The following is a 21,326-nucleotide window of genomic DNA, read 5'->3' on the forward strand; positions in this document are numbered from 1 at the left end:
ACAGAAGCAGCGTGTCCCCAGTTTAGCAAACCAGGCTATCTCTGTTCAGGTTTCACTGCAGCTCTGGAGGCCTGGAAAAAGTATTAAATGCAGTGAGTCTTCTGTCCCCTTTACAGAAATAATCTACTAAATAGATTTTCTTCAGAACCAGTTTTTGTGGAACAGACAATAGAAGTATTAACTTAATTTCCAGGAGCCGCACAAAATGTGTGGCTCTTCATGCTCTATTGAGGAGAAATTCACATACCAAAAGCCCATTTTGTGCTCTTCTATGTCCTGTTCTCACACCTCCTGCCTTAGTTCAGGTCCATAGCAAGCTTCTTCCTCAAGGCTTATTCGGCTCAATAAGGATGGCTTACTTGTAAAGCACTTGACAGCAACTAGGGGTTCTCTGCCACATGCAACACAGTCGCTGATCATCCAACCCAGCCAAGCTGTCTTAATCCCTGTTTTGCACTCTCACCTGTAACATGGAGATGAAAAAATTATTTTACCTTTCCAGCTAATTATTTTTCTACTTTTTAAATGGTACACCCCTTAGGACAGAGGGTGAACCACATACTTATCCAGAACCAAACACAAATCACCCTTTGCTTTAATTCTTTGGGATCTATGGATAAGAATCACCCCCTAAGATGTTAAACAGCTTTTGTCTAACAGCATTTTTAAAGTTCAAACCAACTGTAAAGCAGATCAGGCAGATTCTCACTTCAAGCCCTTAGGTTTATCTGGTTTCCACCCTCCTGTCTTTCTATGCTCTGGGCCACTCCAGGCAAGTTTCTTGCTGGTCTCTTACACTTGTTTTGTGCCATCTTACACTGCTGGGGCCATGCAAGTAAGGAACTGCAATAACAATACTAACTGCTCAGCTTCGACAGGACATAGCTATTTTTACTGGATTACTTTTCTGGCACAGCACTTAAAGCACCAAATGATTTGACACCTGTAATTTTATACTTGGAATAACACAAGGTATTCATACTTCTTTTGTAATGTAAGATAAAAGCAAACACTACATACGTTCTCATTCCAGTGCTGCTGTCTGGCATCTATTTGCCCAAGGAAAAAAAAGTACTGTTACATTACAGAATATGTGGAAAAGTAAAAGCTACGGAAAAGAAATAATTAAATAGCTAACTTATTCCCCTGCTAGCACTAGGCTGCTCCCTGCAGCATGTTTCAGTGTGTTTTGTCCAGTCTGGTTTTACAAGTTTTACATTACTTTCATTTATATCTTTAATACAGTGCTGAGTCCAATGCGGTTTGGTACTGCTTATTTTCCTTGTCTTTCAACTGGAAGACTCAGTGCTAGACCAGCTGTTCATATAGAGCTAGCTCCAAAACTACTGAAAAAATCTGGACTCTTTCCACTGACTTCAGCAGGCTTTGGATGAGGCTCACGAAAAGACAGTGAATATATTTCATGTAAGTCTAAGCAGGTTACAGTCAGCAAAGTATAAAGAGGATTAGCTGTGTACAATCCAAAGGCATATTACTCTGCATGCTTCTGAAACAACTGGCTAACACACTTTCACTTTCACAGAGAGAAAGGGCCAGGTTCGTTCCTGATACGCTGCCACTAAGTCAACACCACCATGCCAGGAGCAAATTTGATCTGGAGTCTGCCCAGTTAGCCTCATTACAACTGGGATTTTCCTAAACTGGAGATGAGGAAATTTGTTTTCTAAAAATGCAGAAATAATAAGCAAATACTGTCTGCTTTCCAGCTGAAGTTTAGGTCTTTAGAGAGACCCCTATAGAAGGAGTATCAGGACAAACACAATGGGTTTTGTCTTTCCTCTGTCAGGAAAGGATGGGCCCTCTTTCTTCTTCAGAACCTGAAATGGGTCATATTTGGTTTAAAATACATTTACTTAGACCTTCACTTTCTATCATCAAAACAGATGGGCAGCCCCAAACTGCTGGTTTGTGCGTATTTTACAGAGCACTGATACCTTAGCACACACCCACTATGTATGCTTTGAGTGCACAACTTCTGAAAGCTAGAACGCCTTTTATCAGGAATTATTTTATCAGTGGGGGATTCATTCTGAACAATACAATCAAACAAAGACGGTAGTGCGCAGCTATTCTTCCCACCCTTTCAAAGTTCACAGCAAACCGTGTCGGAGTTAGTGATGTTCTCAGCTACTGAGAATGCTTTAATCAACCAGACTTCTTTTTCTGCTCCCTCTGTTCCCTATGGACAAGGGGACTTCCTGGCACTGCTTTGTTGTACGATGTGTACAGTTATAACCTACGCTAAAAGTATGCCATTAATGAATGAACACTGACTCTGTGTGTGTGTGTGTGTGTCAAGCAGATGAGAATGTTCTTTTGATCTTTTACACTCCACCACTATGGCAGATGGATGTCTAAATTGCTTTATTAATGTACTTAAGTCTTCCATCATTTGTCAAACAATACTGAAGGAATAATCAGAATTTCATTGTGTTTTGATTTTCTGCTTTTCCAGTTCAAATCTAGCTGGATGTAATGCAGTAGGAAAAAAAACCTGATTACTTTTATTAATTTTCCAAGGGGTTGCAATGAATATATCATGTGCTTGACACTCACTGAGGCAGCCAACAGAAGCTTCTCAAATTTCTGTTTAATTTCAAAGCAGTTTCCACACAACATGTGAGCTGTATTTAGCTTTAGGTACAATTCTGAAACTAGTTCAAGGGAGAAAGACAAGGGATTGAAAGTTTTCTTTTGAGGCTACCTTAGAATCAGAACAAGCATGTTTAAAAAGCACAGAGGTTTCTGAACATCATGATAGCAATGCTTTTAGCTTCCAACATGTGAATAGCTGGGGAACAACAAATAACCCAACTGGTTTGAGGCCACAGAAGTGTATTAAAGAACGTTTATATGCAATTGTCTGTAAGACCACGACTTGGCAAATCCTGATAACCCTTCCAAAAATATGATTCTTATGTGGTGGTGTGACAAAAACTGTGAACCCATCCAAACTTCCCCAGATTGAATGACACAGCTATAATGACAAGGGGAAGCGAAAAAGAGGCAAAATAGGAATTATGTAAAAAAAAAGAAATCAAAATACTGTTTCACAGGCAGCTAAGCTGATCTAAGAAGCCACTGTTGCAAAAGCACGAGGTCAAGTCTCTCAATCTCCCAGCCTCGCACCTGGACTTGTGGACTTGCAGCGGCTCAGGTACTCCTCTGATCCTTTACCTTGTATCTGTCATTTAGTCAGCTGTTTTACCTTGATATTCCAGAGAAAGCTATCCACCTTTCTGCTACTTTTCTTCCAGGCTAATAGGTCAAAGCGGCTAATGGAGGGATCCAGCACATGCCAGAACCAGCACAAGGTAAGCAGCAGGATGATCAAAAGCAAGAACTGCTGGGGGGGCAAAGGACTGGGGACTGCCACCTTGCTCTTCTGGCGGTAGCAAACTGTGAAGTTGTCTCAGGGTCTCTCATGGAAGCATTGTCTTAGTGCAAGGATATTATCAGAAGGGAAGGGGGAATCAAAGGGAGAAGTGGAGCAGGAATGGGTCCTGATCATTGTTGCTTTGGAGGAGTGTGGATATAAGGATGCAAACTAGAGGGGTAGGATTCCCATATGTCTGCAGAGGATTTCATGGGTAGAAAAGAGCATGTGCATAGGCAGCAGCTGCAGCACACCCAGAAGCCACGAAATGTATAAGCTATGTGCAAATAACTGCATAGTTTCCCCATAAAAGCATGGGCTGACTACACAGAGTCTTAGTAGCTGCACAATATGTCTACATTAAGTCTGCTTGCGCTGACTATGCATGGCTGGACAGCTGAGCACACACACAGAGCTGCTCCTGCTAGGCTGCCTCATGTTCTGTAACTGCAGTGCATTCTCACAGTGTTAATGCCCAGAGTTTCCAGACATGCAGCAGCTAGTTCAGAAGTGTCTGCTCCTTACAGCTACCAGACATCCGGAAAGCCCAGACAAATTTATGAAATTTATGAAGTCCTCAAAAGTCTGCCTAAATGTGATTTCCAGGCAGAAAGAGTAAATGTGTCTGAGAAAAGCAAGCCTGCAACATCCAGAAGTCCTTTGCTACCTGTAGAAAAGCAAACATAGGACAACAGAAGTTTAGGAACACCTGTTCTGACAAACTGAAGGCAGGACTGGAGCTCAAGTCTCAACTTCTTCACCCATCTCCTCTGCTGACTTGATTTACCATAACCCCTTTTTACAACAAATTTGAAAGGACAGGCTTTCATATAATGGAAATATGAGAGGTGTCTTGCAGTTCAGCTTCAAAAATGCTCCTGTTACTGTGGCCATTACAAAAGCTGCACAAGGAACTTACTTGAGGTCTAGATACCTGTGAAGAAAATAACTGTAAATGAATAAGAGGCGATGCACTAATGTGAGAATCCACCCTTCCCTCTCCTTTATATGGCATTGGCTTATAAAATTAATTACTTACATACCACACAGAGATGCAATACTTAATTAATATTTGTTAAGTGCTTTGAAATTCTGATGGAAGACATCATACTAGTGTGCATTATGACTAATACAGTGTAAAAGTGATGCCAATGGTGTTGCTCAAGCAGAATCCTGAAAGGACATATATTCAGTTTCTCATTTAAAAAGGGGGATAGAGATGAAGAAGGTTTAGGAAAGCTTTTAAAAACTCAGTTATCCTAAAGAAAAAGGGAGAACTTGGAAGGAGAGGAGCTAAAACAGTTTTAAGATTAATTTATTGTACAGTGTGCATTAACTCCTGCAAAGTCAGAGAGTAAACACCTACAGCAAAATCCTGGCTCAAGTCAAGTACACGGAAAATGTTTCACCAACTTCAGTGAGGTGAAGATTGGTAGCTTTTGTCATAATTTCCAAGAGATGCATCCAGCATCCCATACATAGGTTTGCGACTTTGCATGGTTGCTTGTTTACAGTTTAGGTTCAGGAAATCACCTCATCAAGCTAGGACACGCTCACCATGTAAAAACAACTGCTCGGCTTCTAATCATCTTTCTACTACATCCCACATTTGGAGTAAATCTTTCCATTCTGTTAATTAATTTGGACCTGAGCTACCTATTTATGTTGGTGGCAAAACACCAATTAAATGGAAGCAGCGTGGAGATCACTGTAGATTTTGTAATAAAGATGGGAAGAAAACACCCTGTGTTTTAACTGTGGTTGTAACTCACATACATTTACTCAGAAGCCTGTGGAATTTGTAACTAACTCCTGACAGGAAAAAAAGGAAGCAACAGAAATTTAGACAACTAACTTTTTTCAGAATCAGTCCTCCATATCTAGCAGGATAAAGATTGAGAAAAACATGCTCCTCAGCACTTCTGGGTAAGACAGATTTAAAAAGCATATTTTTCAACCGGAACCTTTGCACCTGGAAGGCTTGAAGGAGAAAGGCTATAAAGAGTAGCAGGTGATAGGCATCAAAATTTGAGAGAAAGTACCTGTGAGATTCCAGTATTAAGAGGAGTCACTTTACAGAAGGAGTCTACAGCTACTTTAGATAGGAAACTAAGTGAAAATATGCTAGGATATAAGTTTTGATTTTTTTTTTAAAGGATTGAAGTCTGTTATATGGGACTCTTGGCAAACTATTGTCTTTTTCCAAGTGGTGTGTGATGGCTTCCCCTGAGTATCTCTTAATGTACTCCTATACAGTGTAGGGAATCTTAGAGATACTCTTTATTGTAAACCATCTCTTAAGGTAGGCTTTCCAACTACACTACATGTAGGAATGTTGTACTACAGCAAGCCAGCACTTCTAAAGCAGCTTTGTGTCTATGCAACTGCCTAAACTAAATGTAAAGATAAAGTCACACATAGCAACTTCCCCTCTTCACTTGTGCTAGTATGCTCTATCTTTCTAGCTGTACGGAGTTTTCTCTCTTAGTGCTTGCACAGCTGTGTCCACAAATGTACATATCCAGTAAAACCCAAGGAAATGTTTCTGGATGCTAGGATTAAGCTTAGGTAGTGGCAGCTCTAAGTACTCACATGCAGTTCTCTGCTTTCTATTTAATGGGGGATTTTCATGTATTTCTTGCAGCAGCTCATGCTGTAGTTCTAAGTGCTGACAGTTGCTTTCCAGTCCTGGTGGAATAAGCAACATCATTCTTCCATCTAAGCTCAGTAGTCAAAATGGGCTGGTGTATGACCTACATCATGTTGCAGCTCTCTGGATTCCACAGAGATATGCCAAGGGGCCAAGGCAAAAATTAATGCCTAAAGCTTTTATTGACTAAAAGTTAAATACCTGATACTTGAAGTCATGTGAAAACAGTGCCATGTCACTTGTTTACATAAATATGCTGTGTCTCCTTCCTCTGAATACTCATTAATAACATACTTACTGGACACCCAGTCCCATCAAACATAGCAAATGTTTCTTTAGAGTCCACCTTTATTATGGCCGGAGATAATGGTGGGCAGGCAGCATAGAGGAAAAATTATTCTGTCTACTGCTTGGCAAGGCTGCTTTCAGGGAAGGCCACTGAAAAGATGCTTACTATGTGTTTTCAAGAGGTCTAATTTTGTGGAGGGGCCAGAAGAAAATGATACAGGAGATCAGAGTATGCAACGCTGTACGTAAGTCAAAGCCCTTTACTTAGTGATGTCTGCATTGAGCTGACAAGACCTGAAGGACTTTTTGGGACAATACTGTTCATCATTTTAAGACTTCAGAAGAAACACGGTCCTGCTAAATAAGGTATTTCATGGCTTTTTCCCCTCACTGTGTGTCCAGCTACATTATCCTTGACTTTTTACCTGGCTAGCTCTGGCTTTCTCCTACTGGCTTATAGTTATTTCCCCAGTAGGCTGAAGAGCAGCCCAGCAGCAATCTCTAAAAAACCATACCTAAGTGGAAAGCATCTGAATTGCCTCTAAGGGCATCTAATCAAGCTTAATCACTCTTACTTAGCATGTTTTCCAGAGTAGGTTCTTGCAGTTCTCTAATTTACATTTCTGTGCCTGGTTTTAATGTTAACACTACTTTCATGGTTCTCTTATGCCATGAACAGGACACAAAACCCTGCTTTTCTGTTAATTTGTGTCTCTGGCAAGACTTGCATTCCTTCTACTTACAACCTGCCAAAAAGTGAACACTTGTTAAGTAGTCTAGTCACCTTGTATCTACAAAAGTCACTGCATTATGAGTACCTTCTTATTTTCTCCTATCTCCTAAGGACCCTAGATGCATTTCCCAGCCTCAGGTGAATGTTTTTTCATGCCATATTAAAATGAACGTTTTTCAGATGAGCATCTCTTTTCAAGTAGTCCAGATCTCTGTGTACTACCCTGTGTTTACACCTTCGATTTATTGTTTTCATCCACACCACACAACCAGCGTAGAGACTCCTGTAGTGTGCTAAAAGACTGGACAGCATTGGGCTGGGGTCTTTGGGACTGTTAGAATTCTGTTGGATCAAACTTCCCTATGAATATTCCCATTCCTTATGGGTCTTCCTTCTGGGGGAGTTCAACACATCAATTTCTAATTATTTTAATGCTAGACTGATCTCTCTTATATTTACTGCTGGCTATACCTACATCAGGAGTAAGTACGGGTCTGTAAATTAACATACTTGATGCCGAGGGCTGTGTTCCCACCACGTGGGTTTTGTGAGTGTGGTTTATTTAGAATAGCTCTTGGCTGCTCTCATGGACTTTCCCACCTATGAGTTGTGGAGTGTGTTAGGCATTCTCCCATGGTGCAGCCTCTGGTGGTCCATCTGAAAACTTTAAGTCACAGTGCAGTACATGGAGACAATCGGCTTCAAAAGCACACTCTTGGCTCTAACTCATTTAAAATCAAAAAAGTGAGAATCTTCACAAGTGCTGGAGCATAGATCAACACCTGCCAGACAGACTGGGAGATTACTGCTGCCATTAATGAAGTTGATCCGCATCTGGAGAAGGCACACAAGGATGTGGAAGATTTCTATCTCTTTGTTAGTTAATGGGAGAAGCTTACAAAGCCATTCTTCAAAGCAGATACAGCTACAGATATGAAAAAGGAAAACATCCCTTGTTCATGTGCCTCCAGTTTGATCTATGAGAGGTCTAATAATACGATGGCAGAATCCATTTTTAGGTAATGGATAATTGGGCTTACTATGTTTAGTGTAGTGATCAAATTAATAGCAGGAATTACTTTTTGTTTGGTGTAGGGAGGGGTGAGAAAGGCAGGGCAAAACCCTCCAAATCATCTGCTGTGTACTGAGGATATGCAGAGTACTCTGAGGCAGCTCCAGAAACAGGAACTATGTATTTTAGCTGGTGGTATGCTGTGCACACACTTAATGAAAATATGTAAATACCAAGAAAAGCAAATTACTCTGCCCTGGGGGAAGGGTGTGTGTGTAAATATAACTGTTATTACTGCTGTGCAGTTGTTAAACAAGAAAAAACCATACCACCCCACCAGATGAAAGTATTCTATCACTTAACTAAAAACAGTCTAATACCAGAAAGCATCCCTAAAACATGTTTAAAAGCAAATGTCAGTATAAGTAGCTGGTGATGCTTTTCAAGTTGCTCACAGCAGGGAAAAGACTAAGATACAATGCTGAACTGACAACTGGAACCATGTTAGTAAAATTTCAAGTTTTCTTGTGTAACAGGTAACTTTTCAGAAGTACACTCTCAAATAGTTTCTATTCCTTATGATATAATCAGTAGGAAAAAGTAAGACAGCATCTTCAAGTGGTCAGCTCCCACGCTACCTTTATGGTCATCTAACTGCTGCTTACTTCCAGAAACTGAGAAACAATACAGCCTTTTTCTGCTACCTCCTCAGTTATGCAAAATCACAGCTCAAAACTGTAGACTGAGTCACAGCATTATAGACAAATAGAAAAATCCAGCTAAGTCTCCTTTTTCCCTTTTCCCTCCCCTCACTTCAATATGCAAGTGTTCAAGATCAAGTGTTCACGCAGATCAGTTGTTGACTTCTGTTTCTGCAGCACTTGTGCAGTTGGGTGTTGGACAAGCGATGAGGTGTCTAGCCTACAAAAGTAGGCTAGAGCTGATGCAGCCTTCAGATCTGTATCTAGAGCTCCTTCCTAATTCTCAGAACAACCACAAGTTGGGCTGCCACCAAACTGTCCTCAGAGCTGCTCTGAGGGCTGTGCTGCAGACTAGGTAAGGTAGTACAGGCAGGTAAGAGAAACCTGTGTGCAACAGTAATGCTTGCGTGGGGCTATGTTGTTCAACAGATAAGTTGTATTCACCTGTGCTGGCTAAACTGTGGCAGGTATAAAAGAAAGGTCAAGTGCCATGTTGTTAGAGAGGGTGTGTGTAGGCCTGTCTTTTTGTGTAAGCTCCAACACTTAAGGTGCCTTAAGTGTAGTGAAAACAACCCCAGCATCATCTCTTCCTCCTGTTTGATTTTATGTTGTGGTCACAGCTGTGGAGGTAAGGATGTTATTTTGCTCCTTTTGCTCCTCTGGAGCTTGTATGAGAAAAGTGGCCCGGAAAGTACTATATTAACAGACGTGCAAAGCCTCTGACTTCTGAGGAATAAACAGCTCTGAAGTAAAATACATGCAGCAATAATCCATGCGTGCTTCATTAATTTCAGAACTGCAACAGCAAAGTACTACTTAGAAAAAGCTGTAAGATAGTAATGAAGGGCTTGGGTGTTATTTTTTTATTTTAATCCCAAAAGCTCCTTATCTCCATTCTCCATGTTCTTTCATTTAATTTACAGTAGTCTACATTAAAGCTCATTTAACAAAAAAATGACACATTACATTTGACTAACCTCTTCACCCCCCTCTTGATGAGAATCCTTTCCTCCTCAGGGGAATAAATGCAACAACTTTAAAATTGCTATATTGCTTGTTTAAGATAACTTTTCTTTGCACTTTATGTTTCTCAAATTTGGCTTATTTTGGATACTTCAGCACCTTAAATTATTATGTTGAGATAGTGAGGGCAGCAATTATTGTCAAGTCTTAACAACAGTCTCTAGGCTCTAAGCTGCTAGAATGGCAATATTTTGTTATCTGTCAGTATGCACACATCTTTCTCTTCCACCCCCCAGTCAACATGAGAACCCTTAACATGGGCTACTGATGATATGAAACATCAGTTTACTGCTCAAATTTGAGTCAAAACTTAGACTCAGAACAAAGAGCAGGAGCTGTTTAACACTGCATTTAAGTGCAGCTGTGAGTTGCTGCTGGAAAGGGTGGTCATGCCCCTTTTCCCTCCCTTCTGCAGGGCTGTGCAGGTGCAGTGCATGCCATGTCCAGAAAGCTGTGGTGCACTGGAAAACCAACTTTCAAAAAGCCAACTGATGCCTAAACCTGATGTAAGAGGTACAGCACGATGTACAGCTGAGCAGTGGAACAGGGCCATCTTGCTGTCACAGCCTGCTATTACTCCAGCCAGTGAGGCTGGCCTAACGGGGAGGCTCTTTTTTTTAATTCGTTTGGGGTTTTTTCTTTGGGGTTTTTTTAGGTTTTTTGTTTGTTTGTTTGGGTTTTTTTTTGTTGTTTCTACACTTCAGTTTATCAGAAACTGGGTCTAAAAGGAGCAATCCAGCCCACTGTTATACCTCATGCTACGTGCTCTCTCCTTGCACTTCAAGAGCTCATGCGAATCAGCAGAAATTGTTTTGAGTCAAAACCAACAAGGCTGGGAAGCAGGAGGAACTAGCCTCACCAATAAGAAGGGACAGGGAAAAGCTTGCCTGGTTTAGTGATTAGTCTTAAAATGGATAGTTTCAATTTTTCGAGAAAGAAACGTAGCAATCCCTCTTCTTTGCAGTGTAAGAATAGTAAACATGCTCTGGACAACTTGATCACTTCTCAAGTTGCACCTGAAGCAAATCTGACTGTAGTTTTCTTACTCTGTGGATGAGTTTCTCCAACTGACTTCCCCTTCTTCCAATTTCCGCTAGCTGTGCTTCTGCCACTGGGTTTTCCACAGTGCAGAGTACTGTGGGTGTGGGCCTGTTTTAAACTGTACCTCAGCCCCAGGGATGTTATCTGCCACAGCCCTCTGTGCCTGTTGGCCACAGGGCAGACGCGATGACACCCCATGCCTCCTCCATCTCAAACCCACCCGCATGGGAGCTGGCAGTGCTCCCTTGGGCAGCATCACCCCTGGAAATTATATTTAAGTGGGTGAAACCAGCGTTAGAGGGGCAGGTCTTTACAGCAGCTTGAATATTTTCTGTGTATCAGGCTTTGTAGCTTGCTAGATAAATTTGCCTCACATCATTTGGTGAGGTATATTTAAAGTGCAATTACCATCAACACAGTCCTGGTGATCACACTGCGAGATGATGTGTGTATAATTACTGCACTCCATCCTCTTACGGGTCTAAGACTGCTCGCTTAGCAGGCCTGTGGCCACCCTGCTGCATGGCTTCCCCACCGCGATGCCGCCCGGTTAGCGCCTCTGTTGACACCCCTAGCACCTCCGTAAGTGTCTGCTGCTCTCCACAGTCACGCGGCCCTTCACAGAGCCGCCGGAGCCCCGCGCGATCTCCCCTGGTGCAACCCCTCCCCGCGCCCGCTTCCCGCCCCCCCCGTGGGGCCCCGACTGCCCCACAGCCTCCTCCCGCCCGGCGGCAGCCATTTTGTGCAGCGCCGAGCCCGCCGCTGGACGGACGGACGCGGGTTCGCTGCGGTGCCGCGCCGCCCGCCCGGCGCGGGGAGGGGGGCGGCGGGGCCCCGTCCTAAGGGCTGTAACCGCGCCCCAGGCTTGGCTGCCCCTCCCCACTCACGGCAGTAGCGGTCGCCAGAAGGACTCACGCGTGGGCCGTGGGGGCCGCCATTGCCGCGGCCTGCGGTGCCGGCGGGGCGCGGCAGGGGGCGCTGCCGGGCGGCGCTGCGAGCGGTGGCGGCGGCGCTGGGCCCGCCCGTGGCTAAAGCCCGGGGTGTTTTGTGAGGGTCCCACTCTTCGGGAGCAGGGTTGGGGGTTTGCTCGGTCTGCGCCGCCTCCTCTTCGCCGGAGGTGGCGGCTGTCCGGCAACGGCGGCCCCGGCTGCGGGGATGGGTTGGGAGGAAAGCGGTGAAGAGACAGCCGGGGTCTCCAGCCCGCTGCCCCGCCACGGTGCAGCCTCCCCGTGACCCAATTCCCGTCCGCTCCGTACTGGTAATCCAAAACACACCTGACCTTGCTGCCTTGTCCTGAGGTCCGCTCTCTTTTGGAGTGCTTTATTATTTTTCCAGCTCAAGTCCCAAACCGAGGGACGCCATAAAAGCACCCTTATGCATTAAAATAAAATCGAAAAACCCAACAATTTCTTTAAGCGTCTTTCCAGCAATTCCCAAATGAAACCCTCTGGATCTAATCTGATGACCTGGTTCCATACACCGATATGCATATTCAACCTAATTACTGCTATCTTTAGCTTATCTTTCCAAATTTATCCCTCATCATTATACTACGTAAGCTGATGCCCCTCAGAGTTTTTTTAAGCAGGATGTCCAGAGCTCTCACTGAGCTCAGCACTTACGCTGTAGCATTCACAAAGCATGTGTGAGCACTGCTAGATTGCAGGATCCTGAGCCTTGGCTCCCAGTTTTGATTCATCTGAAATGAAATGATGAGTGTACCAATAATTTCATAGTGCGTTCTGCTGCTGTTTCTTAGTGCATCATACCTGCTTTGATATTTGTGGTATGCACTTCCTGGCTGAGGAGTTGAACCAAGCATTCTTCTTACGGCTGTTGCCAAGTCAGTTTGTTCTCTTATCCAAGTAATTTTCAGCTTCATATTTACACTTTTTGGCTTACCATTGTGATTTAGTGGAATATTATCTGCTATTGAATTCTCCCAAATAAAACTGTTTGATCCCATGGAGGGCTTCTAGTGGTCCTATCATCAGAATGATGATTACATCGTTTTGCATTGCTAAGTTGTTCCTGACAAAATAATTGAGAAGTGAAAGGTTGCTAGGTTGTAGCTGAAGTTAATTAATACATCTGCTTGCTAGGACTTGTAACACTTGTGGGACTGTGGAAGGTGAGAGTGGGGACAAACGTGGCGTGGAAAGACAACAAGCAGAACTAAATGATGTGCAGATATGACCAGAAAGTAAACAATGAGAAATACAGAACAAAAAAGGGAGTGGGTGGCCCAGCCTAGTGGGAACTCTTCCTACGCTCCTAAGAAGTCCTGTTAAGAGGCTGTTTTGTATGCAAAGCAGCAGGTTTTTTAACTTCTCTTTTTCCCCTCCTGCCTTTCCACTAACATCCCTTCTTTGTGGGAATCGGTTGCCTTTACCTTCAGGGGTGGTCTGACTCCTACGTACCTAATTACTCTCTGAAAAATCTTATTTCATATGTTTCAGACCTAAAGAAGCTTTTGTGCCAAAAGCTTGTCTACGGTTCTCAGCTATGCCTGTGTCGGCCTAATTATTCCTGCAGGCCTTCTCCTTGTAATTTTGCAATGATGAAAGCTATATAATATCCATCCAATTTTGGTGAAGTTTTATTGGTATTGAAAGGTACTCGTTATTTATAGATACCCTCTCTGCTATTTCCATATGGAAAGAGAAACAGACTGTGTAAGACATTGATACACCAAGAGAGCTACGTCCCCACTGGGGACTGTTTGCTGCTGCTTCATCCAAGGTTGGTGTTTCCCCCTGCCCACTGTCACCACCCTAGGGACTTCAGCTTCTCTTGCCATGCCAGCGACTCATCTCATGGCCACAAACAGCTCCTCCAGAGGCCATGTCTCATTCCACCTCTGGAGGAACCACTACCCCTGCCCCCTCAATCTTGACCAGGTCTGGAGTTCAGTTAAACATTGGGTTTGTTATCTAGCTACCTGAATAAATAAACAAACCTATGGCAGAGCGAGTTGGAGGCTGTATACCGGGATCAAACAGCAAGGAGTTACCTGACTGGTTTAAGAAAACCTAACTCCACAGTATGGTGGAAAGAGGCAGTTGTGCCCTCCTCTTTGGCTGCATGTTGCCACTCCCACCTGGTTTTGGGAGCTGATCCATCTGGAAAGTAGGTTTTTTTCAACTTTTTTACAAGGTTACTTGTGAGGTTGGACTGGTCCTGCATCCTGTAGAACACGTGGCTGTACAAATGTGAGCACTGTTACTGAATCCAAAGACTCTGAGTTACATCTGCCTCTGATCACTCCCATATGCATTCTTTCATCTGTTCTGCTATTCATTATGGTTTCCTATCATGTACTAATTGATTCATTATTTTATGCTAAGCATACAGGCCCGTGCCAGTCATTAGTAGTCCCATATGTTGAACTCATGATGTATATCTTTAAATGCCGCACCTCCTGGTCTGCCAATCTTCCTTTGTGCAATGCCACATGCATGTTGCAGACCTTCATTCATTCTTTGATGGACTTGAAACTTCCTGCTCAATAGTCTGGTATGTAACTCTTAAGTTACTCTCTGGAGCTCCTCCTATTGCAGTTACATAATGACTGTAATTAGAGCTGCTGATACGTGGATCTGTGCTTTAGCCTGTGGTAATACATGTTTTAGAAGGGTTTTAGAAGGGAAGGAAAGAATTTTGAAACATCCTGTGACGTATTCGCAACATCCAGCATAACAATATCAGTATACACCCCATGTCCAGACAAGGTCATATTAGACCACGGAAGTTTTGTACAAGTTAAAACTCCATAACTGGCTCAGAAAATGTGACTCTGGAAAAGCAGATGTAGTGGGAGGAGGCCAAGCGAGTTCCTGAAGTCTTGCTGGTGAGTAAGTTAACTGGTCAGAAGAAATGAGTGGGGAAAGAAGGAAGGAAAGGTGTGTCACTCTTACAGTCCCAACCTGCAGAATTTCAGAATAAAAAATTTAAGGAATCTAGAGCTGCATTGAATTTTTAAGTTTTATAGGAAGAAGACAGACTACTTACAGTATAACTGCTTACACATAGCATGCCCCAAGATTTGCCAGAAACAGGTTGAATTGAACCCACTCGGGTGTAAAAAAAAAAAAAAAAAGTGATTTCTGCAGAGTTATTTCTACTTTACATCTGAGGTGAATGAGTACAGCATTTGATCCTTTGTACTTGTAGTCCCAATGTGACACAGTTTTAGGTTCTATCATAGTCTGTGAATGGCCAATATTAGCATGGTATAGAATGATCTGTGGAATTCAGACCATCAGGCTGTTTATTGCCTACTGGCCTGGGGGAACATAGCTGCACCCTCCTAGGCTTTTATCCAAGCAGCTGAAAGTCCTGTTGTGTGTAGATAAGCGACAGCAAGTAAAGAGGCTGGGAGTAAGATCTGGGTAAAAAGTGGCTCTCCAAGGAAAAGCTGGCACTTAAGCACAGTATGTAGTTAGCCAGGAAGCAATTTCTGCACGTAGAGAGACAAAGTCTTGAGTATGAACTTGTGTCACACCTGGCCTGGGCTGTCCTAGTGGCTGCTTTCTGTACACTCTCTGCTTGGGGGAAGTTAGGCACGGAATGATTTATTTTCTGCTTGGTACTGCTGAAACTCCCAATTTCCTGAGCACGGACTCAGCCTGCAGCCCGCACCCTGCGGATGCAGCTGCACAGACATGAACGCTGCTGATGTACCAGCATCTGCAAGCCACTGCATGACTGGGCACTGGGTAGTGCCTGACGGGGGTGACCGCTGCGTGGGCTTAACCGGGGTCTTGCACAGGTGCCCAGGGAGCTGTCAGCCCCTTGCTAGCCACGTGCAGCCTTCTTGGTGTTTTCTAGGTGAAAGCTCCCAGCCTCAGTGCCTCTGCCAGCCTTTCTCCTGCTGCAGCTGCTTCTGGTTATAGCCCGCCCCTATAGTGTCCTTATTGGATTCCTGGCCAAGGGGGTGTTGCTGCAATGATAGCAACAGGGCGAGCGGTGCATTGATGTGCCGGAGCTGCAGAGTGTTGTATAAGAAGGAGCTACAGGGAGCGAAGAACTAAACAGGATCACGTTTCTCCTCTGTGAGCTGAAGAGGTTAGTGACTATTACTTAATCCCTGCTAACTGTAACTAGGATTTGAAAGCACCGCTTTCGCCTTCTGACCCCCATCTCCACCCGTCCCGAGACTGCTTGCCACCAGCCTTCCCCCTCGGTTGCGAAGGAGTGGGGGAGTCCTGCAAGTCACGTTGCCCTATCTGCCCCAAAGACACCCACCACACTAGAGGGGAGAGACCAACACTCCGGGAGGGGGGGGGAAGAGAGAAAGAAGAAAGAGAAGAGCCCTTTGTTTGGAAGAATGCCTAAGGTGCAGCGAAACAGAGTATTAGCTTGTAAATGATGTGGAAGTAGCCAAGTAGCATCATCGGGTGGCCAGATAACTGCATGGTGAGGGTGTGAGAGGTCATTTAAAACCTTGCCTACAAAGTGGCTTCTGGGCTTATTTTTTAGAAGTGCTGAGCTTCCTCCAAATCTTTTTAAAATCCATGTTTACTGCAGGTGTTTGACACCCACTTCTGAAACAGCAAACCATTAACCTTGCTGTACCTCAGTTTACTCGTGTGTAAAGTGGAGATGAGTATATTTTCTTTCTGTAAAGGAGCGTGCTGGGGCCATGTTCCAGTCAGCCTTTGGTGGGAGAAAGGTGGTTCTTAGGTTCTCAGATACAGTACAGAATCCATGTGTAAAACACACCCACTATTAATAATTACTTTATGCTCTGGTCACAGCTACCATTCATCTCTAACTATCTTTAAAAAATATGCATCAAGGCTCAGACTACACCCAGAGAAAAGCCATGCTCAGCTTTTATATAACTCTCCTGGCATCGTGCAGAGCTTGTTGGAGCTTGTTCAAAAAAAATCAAGCTAGTGTTAATTAGGGTAACAGTTTATTGAAGTGATTTTGTGTGAAATCATTTTTATCACACTCCTTGCATTGGCTTGCCAAATTGATTTTCTTGGAGTGACGATAGTCGTTCAGCTGTTGGTTCTCTTATTACAGATGTGAACACAGAATGACATTGTGCCAAAAATCAATGACATAGTGTTTGAGCATCTTTCTGTCATTTGTGTTGATGAATGGGAAAATAAAGACAAATCTGTTTCAATAATATAAATCCAACTTGAAGTTTAATCTTCACAAAATAGAGGAATAGGTAAATATTTAAAATTATTTTCAGCATGTATAAGAAAGCCTTAGTTAAAGTCTTACTAAAAACTATTGTCACAAGCAGTGCACACAACTTATATTCAATGATTGATAGTAAAATATTAATCATTAATATGATTCTTACTGTTGGATCAGGGAACTTCTCTTATACAGGAAGGCTGATGATTCTGGACTTGTCCTCCTAGTTTACATGCACATTGTCAACATTTTTTTCTAATACCAACCCCACAGTTTCTTTAGGCAGTGAATTGAGTACTCTTTTAGAGCAACTGGAGTTTAAGTCAATGAAGTATGGTTTGTATTATCCTTAAGGGAATGGCAGTGCTTATTTTGTAGAGCTAAAAAGGAGAATCAATCTTTGTAGTTTTCAACTCCTTATTTTTAGTGTCCTCATTATTGTCCAAATTGTAGTTCTAACTGGATGTTTCAACACCCATGCCCCACCCCCCCAAAAAAATACCCCAAGAACCCCAAAAGACCAACACATTCAGCTCTGAGAGACTCTATTTTAAGCATCAAAGAGCCAAACTTTTTTTTTAAATTAAGAATGTCTGCTGCATCCACAGACTTTGAAAAAGAAGCTCAGCAGATGATAACAGGATGAGAAAAGGGCCGCTTTGATCCCCGCACTAAAAATGAACCATCCTTGTCAAAACCAGTGAAGATGAATGGAAAAATTAACTGATCAGTTTTTGAATTAAAACTGGACTCACTTCCCATCTTGCACTTGGGTGTCAGGACTTAAGTAACATGCAGGAGTGGAATGCACATTGGCATTTTTGCTTTTTAATGATGACTCTGAAGTCACCTCAGCTTCATATGGCTTGTAGAGAGGATATTGCACTGTATGTTGTGCAAATTTGTTGTAGGAAGCTTCAGTGGGTGTTTTCCGTTACCACTGGTGTGGTCCATTGAAGCTCTGTCTGTGCTGCCATCCTTGACTAGCTAAGCACCAGCCACACAACAGGAGATAAAAACAAATGAAAACTGGAAAGAAGTAGAGAAACTAACAGAAAGAGCTTGCATAGATGTGATAAAGTGGTGTTTGCTGTGGGAGAATAACTCTCCAGGAAAAGAGTTCCTGTGTTTGACATGGTGGTACAGCAACATCAACATATGCAGGACTGGGAATAACTCATTCACCTCTAATTTTCAGGCAAAGGTAGATTTTTCTGAAGCTTGCGAGTAGTGCACAGTGTAGTAAAAGATTTTATACTATGCTTGTACTGCACTTCATTAAGCAAGGCATCAAAAAGGTTACTACACTGACAGGGGAGGGAATGGAGCTTAGGGAAGAAAAACAGTCTGAAAGCCAGGGCGTTTAGCAGCTTCATCCTGTAGTAAAAAAAAAAAAAATATGTACGCGCCCTCTTGTAACTTATTAAAACAAAGGTTGCTGGGGGCCTGTCCCTTCCCTCTGAAGTTAGCCTTGAACCATGGAAAGTGTTCTTAGGCATGTAAGGCCAAACTCTTGGGACTACCTCTTGAAACTTTAAGTGCAACTGTGATAAAAATGTAAATCTATTTTGTCCTGTTTCTTCTCTAACTACGCAAAAAGAGCTTTAGCATTTTGTTTAACTGAACTTAAGCCTTCCCTAATGTTTGCAACCTAGACAGAGCTCTGCTGTGCTAATGAGAAAGCATTGCAGAAAACACACCTGACTGGGAAAGATAATGAAATGCATTTGCTAATCCTGTTATTCCAGATGAGTGCAATCTACCACTTTAACAACATGAGTTCAACAGTTAGCATAAAAGAAGTTTCTCCTTTTATTTTCCTCCTTCTTTCTTCTTAGTATAGCATTATAAACCAGTTAGAAAGACCCTGTTTGGGGCAACTAGCATTCCTGTTATATTATAGTAACTATCCTAGATGATAAACTAAAGGCTGCAGTACACTGGTTAATAAAGCAAGCCGTTCTCATGGCTCAAGTAATGTTACTGTGTTTATAAGCTTTCCCCCTTAGTAAAACGTGTAGGCAGAAAGGGAACTTTGCTGTCTTCTCATTAGCTTTGTTCTGTGAATGAGAGGAGAGGAAAGCTGCCAGAAAGAATATGGAGTTATTAAAAAATCCCATAATCCCTAAATAAGAGAAAGAAGCAGTACAGGATGTGAGGGGAAAAGTTGAGACCACAGTCATTCTAGCTGAAAAGCCATGGATGTTTTTTAGCTATGCTACAAGCTGTAAAGCTTTGTGAACCTTTCTGTTGCTAGGGAGAACAGCCCTTAGTCAGTATTTACTGTCTTTTACAGGCTCTGACACAGATTAGCAGCAGGAGACTGGTTAGTCTTATTTGGTGATGAATTTGGAGACCGTGGTGGTTGCTTATACTTCTCTTTGGAGTAATTTGCCAATTTGTCTCAGGAATAGCACACCTGTGTGTGGCTGGAAGTGGGATTGGTGTGTTGGTATAGATCTCTTTAGGTTTAGTCTTGGTGGCAGATAAAAATATACGAAGGGCTGAGATTTTTTTGTCCCCATTAAATCAGGTTCATAAAGTTTGGATGGAGTAGCAAAATTAAGTCCTGACTTCTGCTTATTCTAAAGCTATGATTCTCTAGTGGCAAAAGTCTGTGAGGAACTTGCAGGAAAGGATAAAGATAGGTTCTGTACTGGTGACAATTCACTGTTAAGTGATAAGGCTATAAACTGGAGCAGTAAACTGCTGGCTTTGGAGATGACCATGGGCTTCATCTACTTTCATTCTTGGAGTCTAAGGTAAGACAGAGTAGGCCTATTTTTTACAGTAGTATGGAGTATTTGAATTTGCAGTCTGAGTAACCTGGAGCACAGTCTGTTAGAAACAGCCCCAAGATGTCTTAAGTTCATCATCCAGAAGGCAAGATAACCAGTACAGGTGGCTGCTGGAAATGTTTGCTCTGGGAAGCACATTTTTTGTTTGGACTTTGTAGTCTTCTCAAATGGCAACAGCAGAGCAAAACTTTGATTATGAAATGTATTTTACATTTACTTACTTGCATAGTAAAGTGGAATAGCTGCCCTTGTACTTACCCAGTATTTAGAAAGGTAAGACATACTGTATATTCTTACACGCCTGGCATCTGTAATGAGGCCTTAAGACTAAGGGCTGTTGAATAAATCTTTTTAAAATGAGCACATCATTTGCCTGACCCTGCTTACTGCTTAAAAATAACAGTATTCTGACAGGTATTTCCCACCCAGTCCTTCATGGATACGTCCTGGTTACAACCTGATATAGTAATATTTGCAATATAGACACAATGAAAACACAGCAAAAGAACCATAAAAATATCTGTATTATATGATAATATAAACAGGACTTAAGTGGATTGATGGCAGCTGGTCCTCTGTTTTAGGAGAGAGAAGAGCTTCACGTCCTTTATCCTCTTGCCCTCCAAGCAGGTAATGTGTCAATGTGATTCTTTGGCTGCTCTGAGCCCAGTTTTTGTGTTAAGATTCCACCAGAAAGGATGCAGCTTTCTCAAGAGGGCAGAGGTGGAGAACAGAGTCTTTATTACCTGCTGTCTCTGAAGAAGGCCTAATTTTGCACCAGGGAAATGCATGATGCAGTTGTTTTTTTTCAGATGCAAGATCAGCAGTTTTCTTATGTTCATATACTCAGGTTGAAAGAGCACCTTTCAGAAAAACTGCTGGTCCACTGCAGCTTACCACCATCCCCATCAATTGGCTGGTACCTTCCCAGCATCAAATGTCCTGCAATATCAGAAACATAATGTTGCTGTTTTTAAAACATGTGAGGGGAAGTCCTTCTATCCTAGATGCTGCTAAGTTATCAATTCCTAAGGAAGCATAAAGGTGCTGATACCCTGGAGATAAAGTTTCTTTTGGTTAAATGACTACTAAATGAGGCTTCCGCTCTTCATCTTTTGCCTTTGGGATCTAATACTGCCGTGCTGACAGAGATGGCCTTTTTCATCAAGAGAATCATCACGAACAGGGAGAACTGATGCAGTTGCCAAGTCACTCTCCGTCATATTTGAAGAGTCATGGCAATCAGACAAAGTTCCCAGGGACTGGAAAAAGGGAAGCATCACACCCATGGCGGGGGAGGGTGGACTAGATGATCATTAAAGGTCCCTTCCTACCCAAACTCTTCTGTCATTCTACCAAAAAGAAGTTCAAAGTACATTCCTTTACAGTGTGCTCATTATTATTATTTTTAATTTCCAGCTCCTACATCACCTGATTTTTGCTTATATGCCTATCAGGAATAAACTTTCCTATTCCAGACTGCAGAACTATAATCTGTGTGGTCAGGAGGAAAAACCATCCAGC

The 21,326-nt window shown here is 42.7% G+C and overlaps 2 protein-coding genes across 15 annotated transcripts in view; one reads left to right on the forward strand and one right to left on the reverse strand.

Annotated features, from left to right (window-relative positions):
• The window catches only part of COA1 (cytochrome c oxidase assembly factor 1), a 55,301-nt gene extending 43,445 nt beyond the window's left edge, over positions 1-11,856 (reverse strand). The window contains exons 1-2 of one of the 5 annotated variants that reach the window (XM_075083737.1): positions 11,733-11,828; positions 248-463 (exon numbers count right to left, since the gene is read on the reverse strand). The gene's annotated coding sequence lies outside the window, so the exon portion shown is untranslated. Of the gene's footprint in view, positions 1-247; positions 464-11,732 lie in introns of all 5 variants that reach the window. The other 4 variants (XM_075083739.1, XM_075083738.1, XM_075083732.1 and 1 more) reach the window with 4 other exon arrangements.
• Positions 3,074-21,326, forward strand: part of BLVRA (biliverdin reductase A) — a 44,162-nt gene continuing 25,909 nt past the window's right edge. For 2 of the 10 annotated variants that reach the window (XM_075083726.1, XM_075083729.1), the window contains exon 1: positions 15,352-15,912. Coding sequence is in view for 2 of the 10 variants with exons in the window: in XM_075083720.1 (XP_074939821.1) it covers positions 11,368-11,427 (60 nt within the window). In the remaining 8 variants the exon portion in view is untranslated. Of the gene's footprint in view, positions 3,179-3,278; positions 3,336-10,503; positions 11,428-14,448; positions 14,696-15,222; positions 15,913-21,326 lie in introns of those variants that run through there. The other 8 variants (XM_075083721.1, XM_075083724.1, XM_075083723.1 and 5 more) reach the window with 8 other exon arrangements.

The sequence above is a fragment of the Phalacrocorax aristotelis genome, chromosome 2, assembly GCF_949628215.1.
Source record: "Phalacrocorax aristotelis chromosome 2, bGulAri2.1, whole genome shotgun sequence".
Lineage (NCBI taxonomy): Eukaryota > Metazoa > Chordata > Aves > Suliformes > Phalacrocoracidae > Phalacrocorax > Phalacrocorax aristotelis.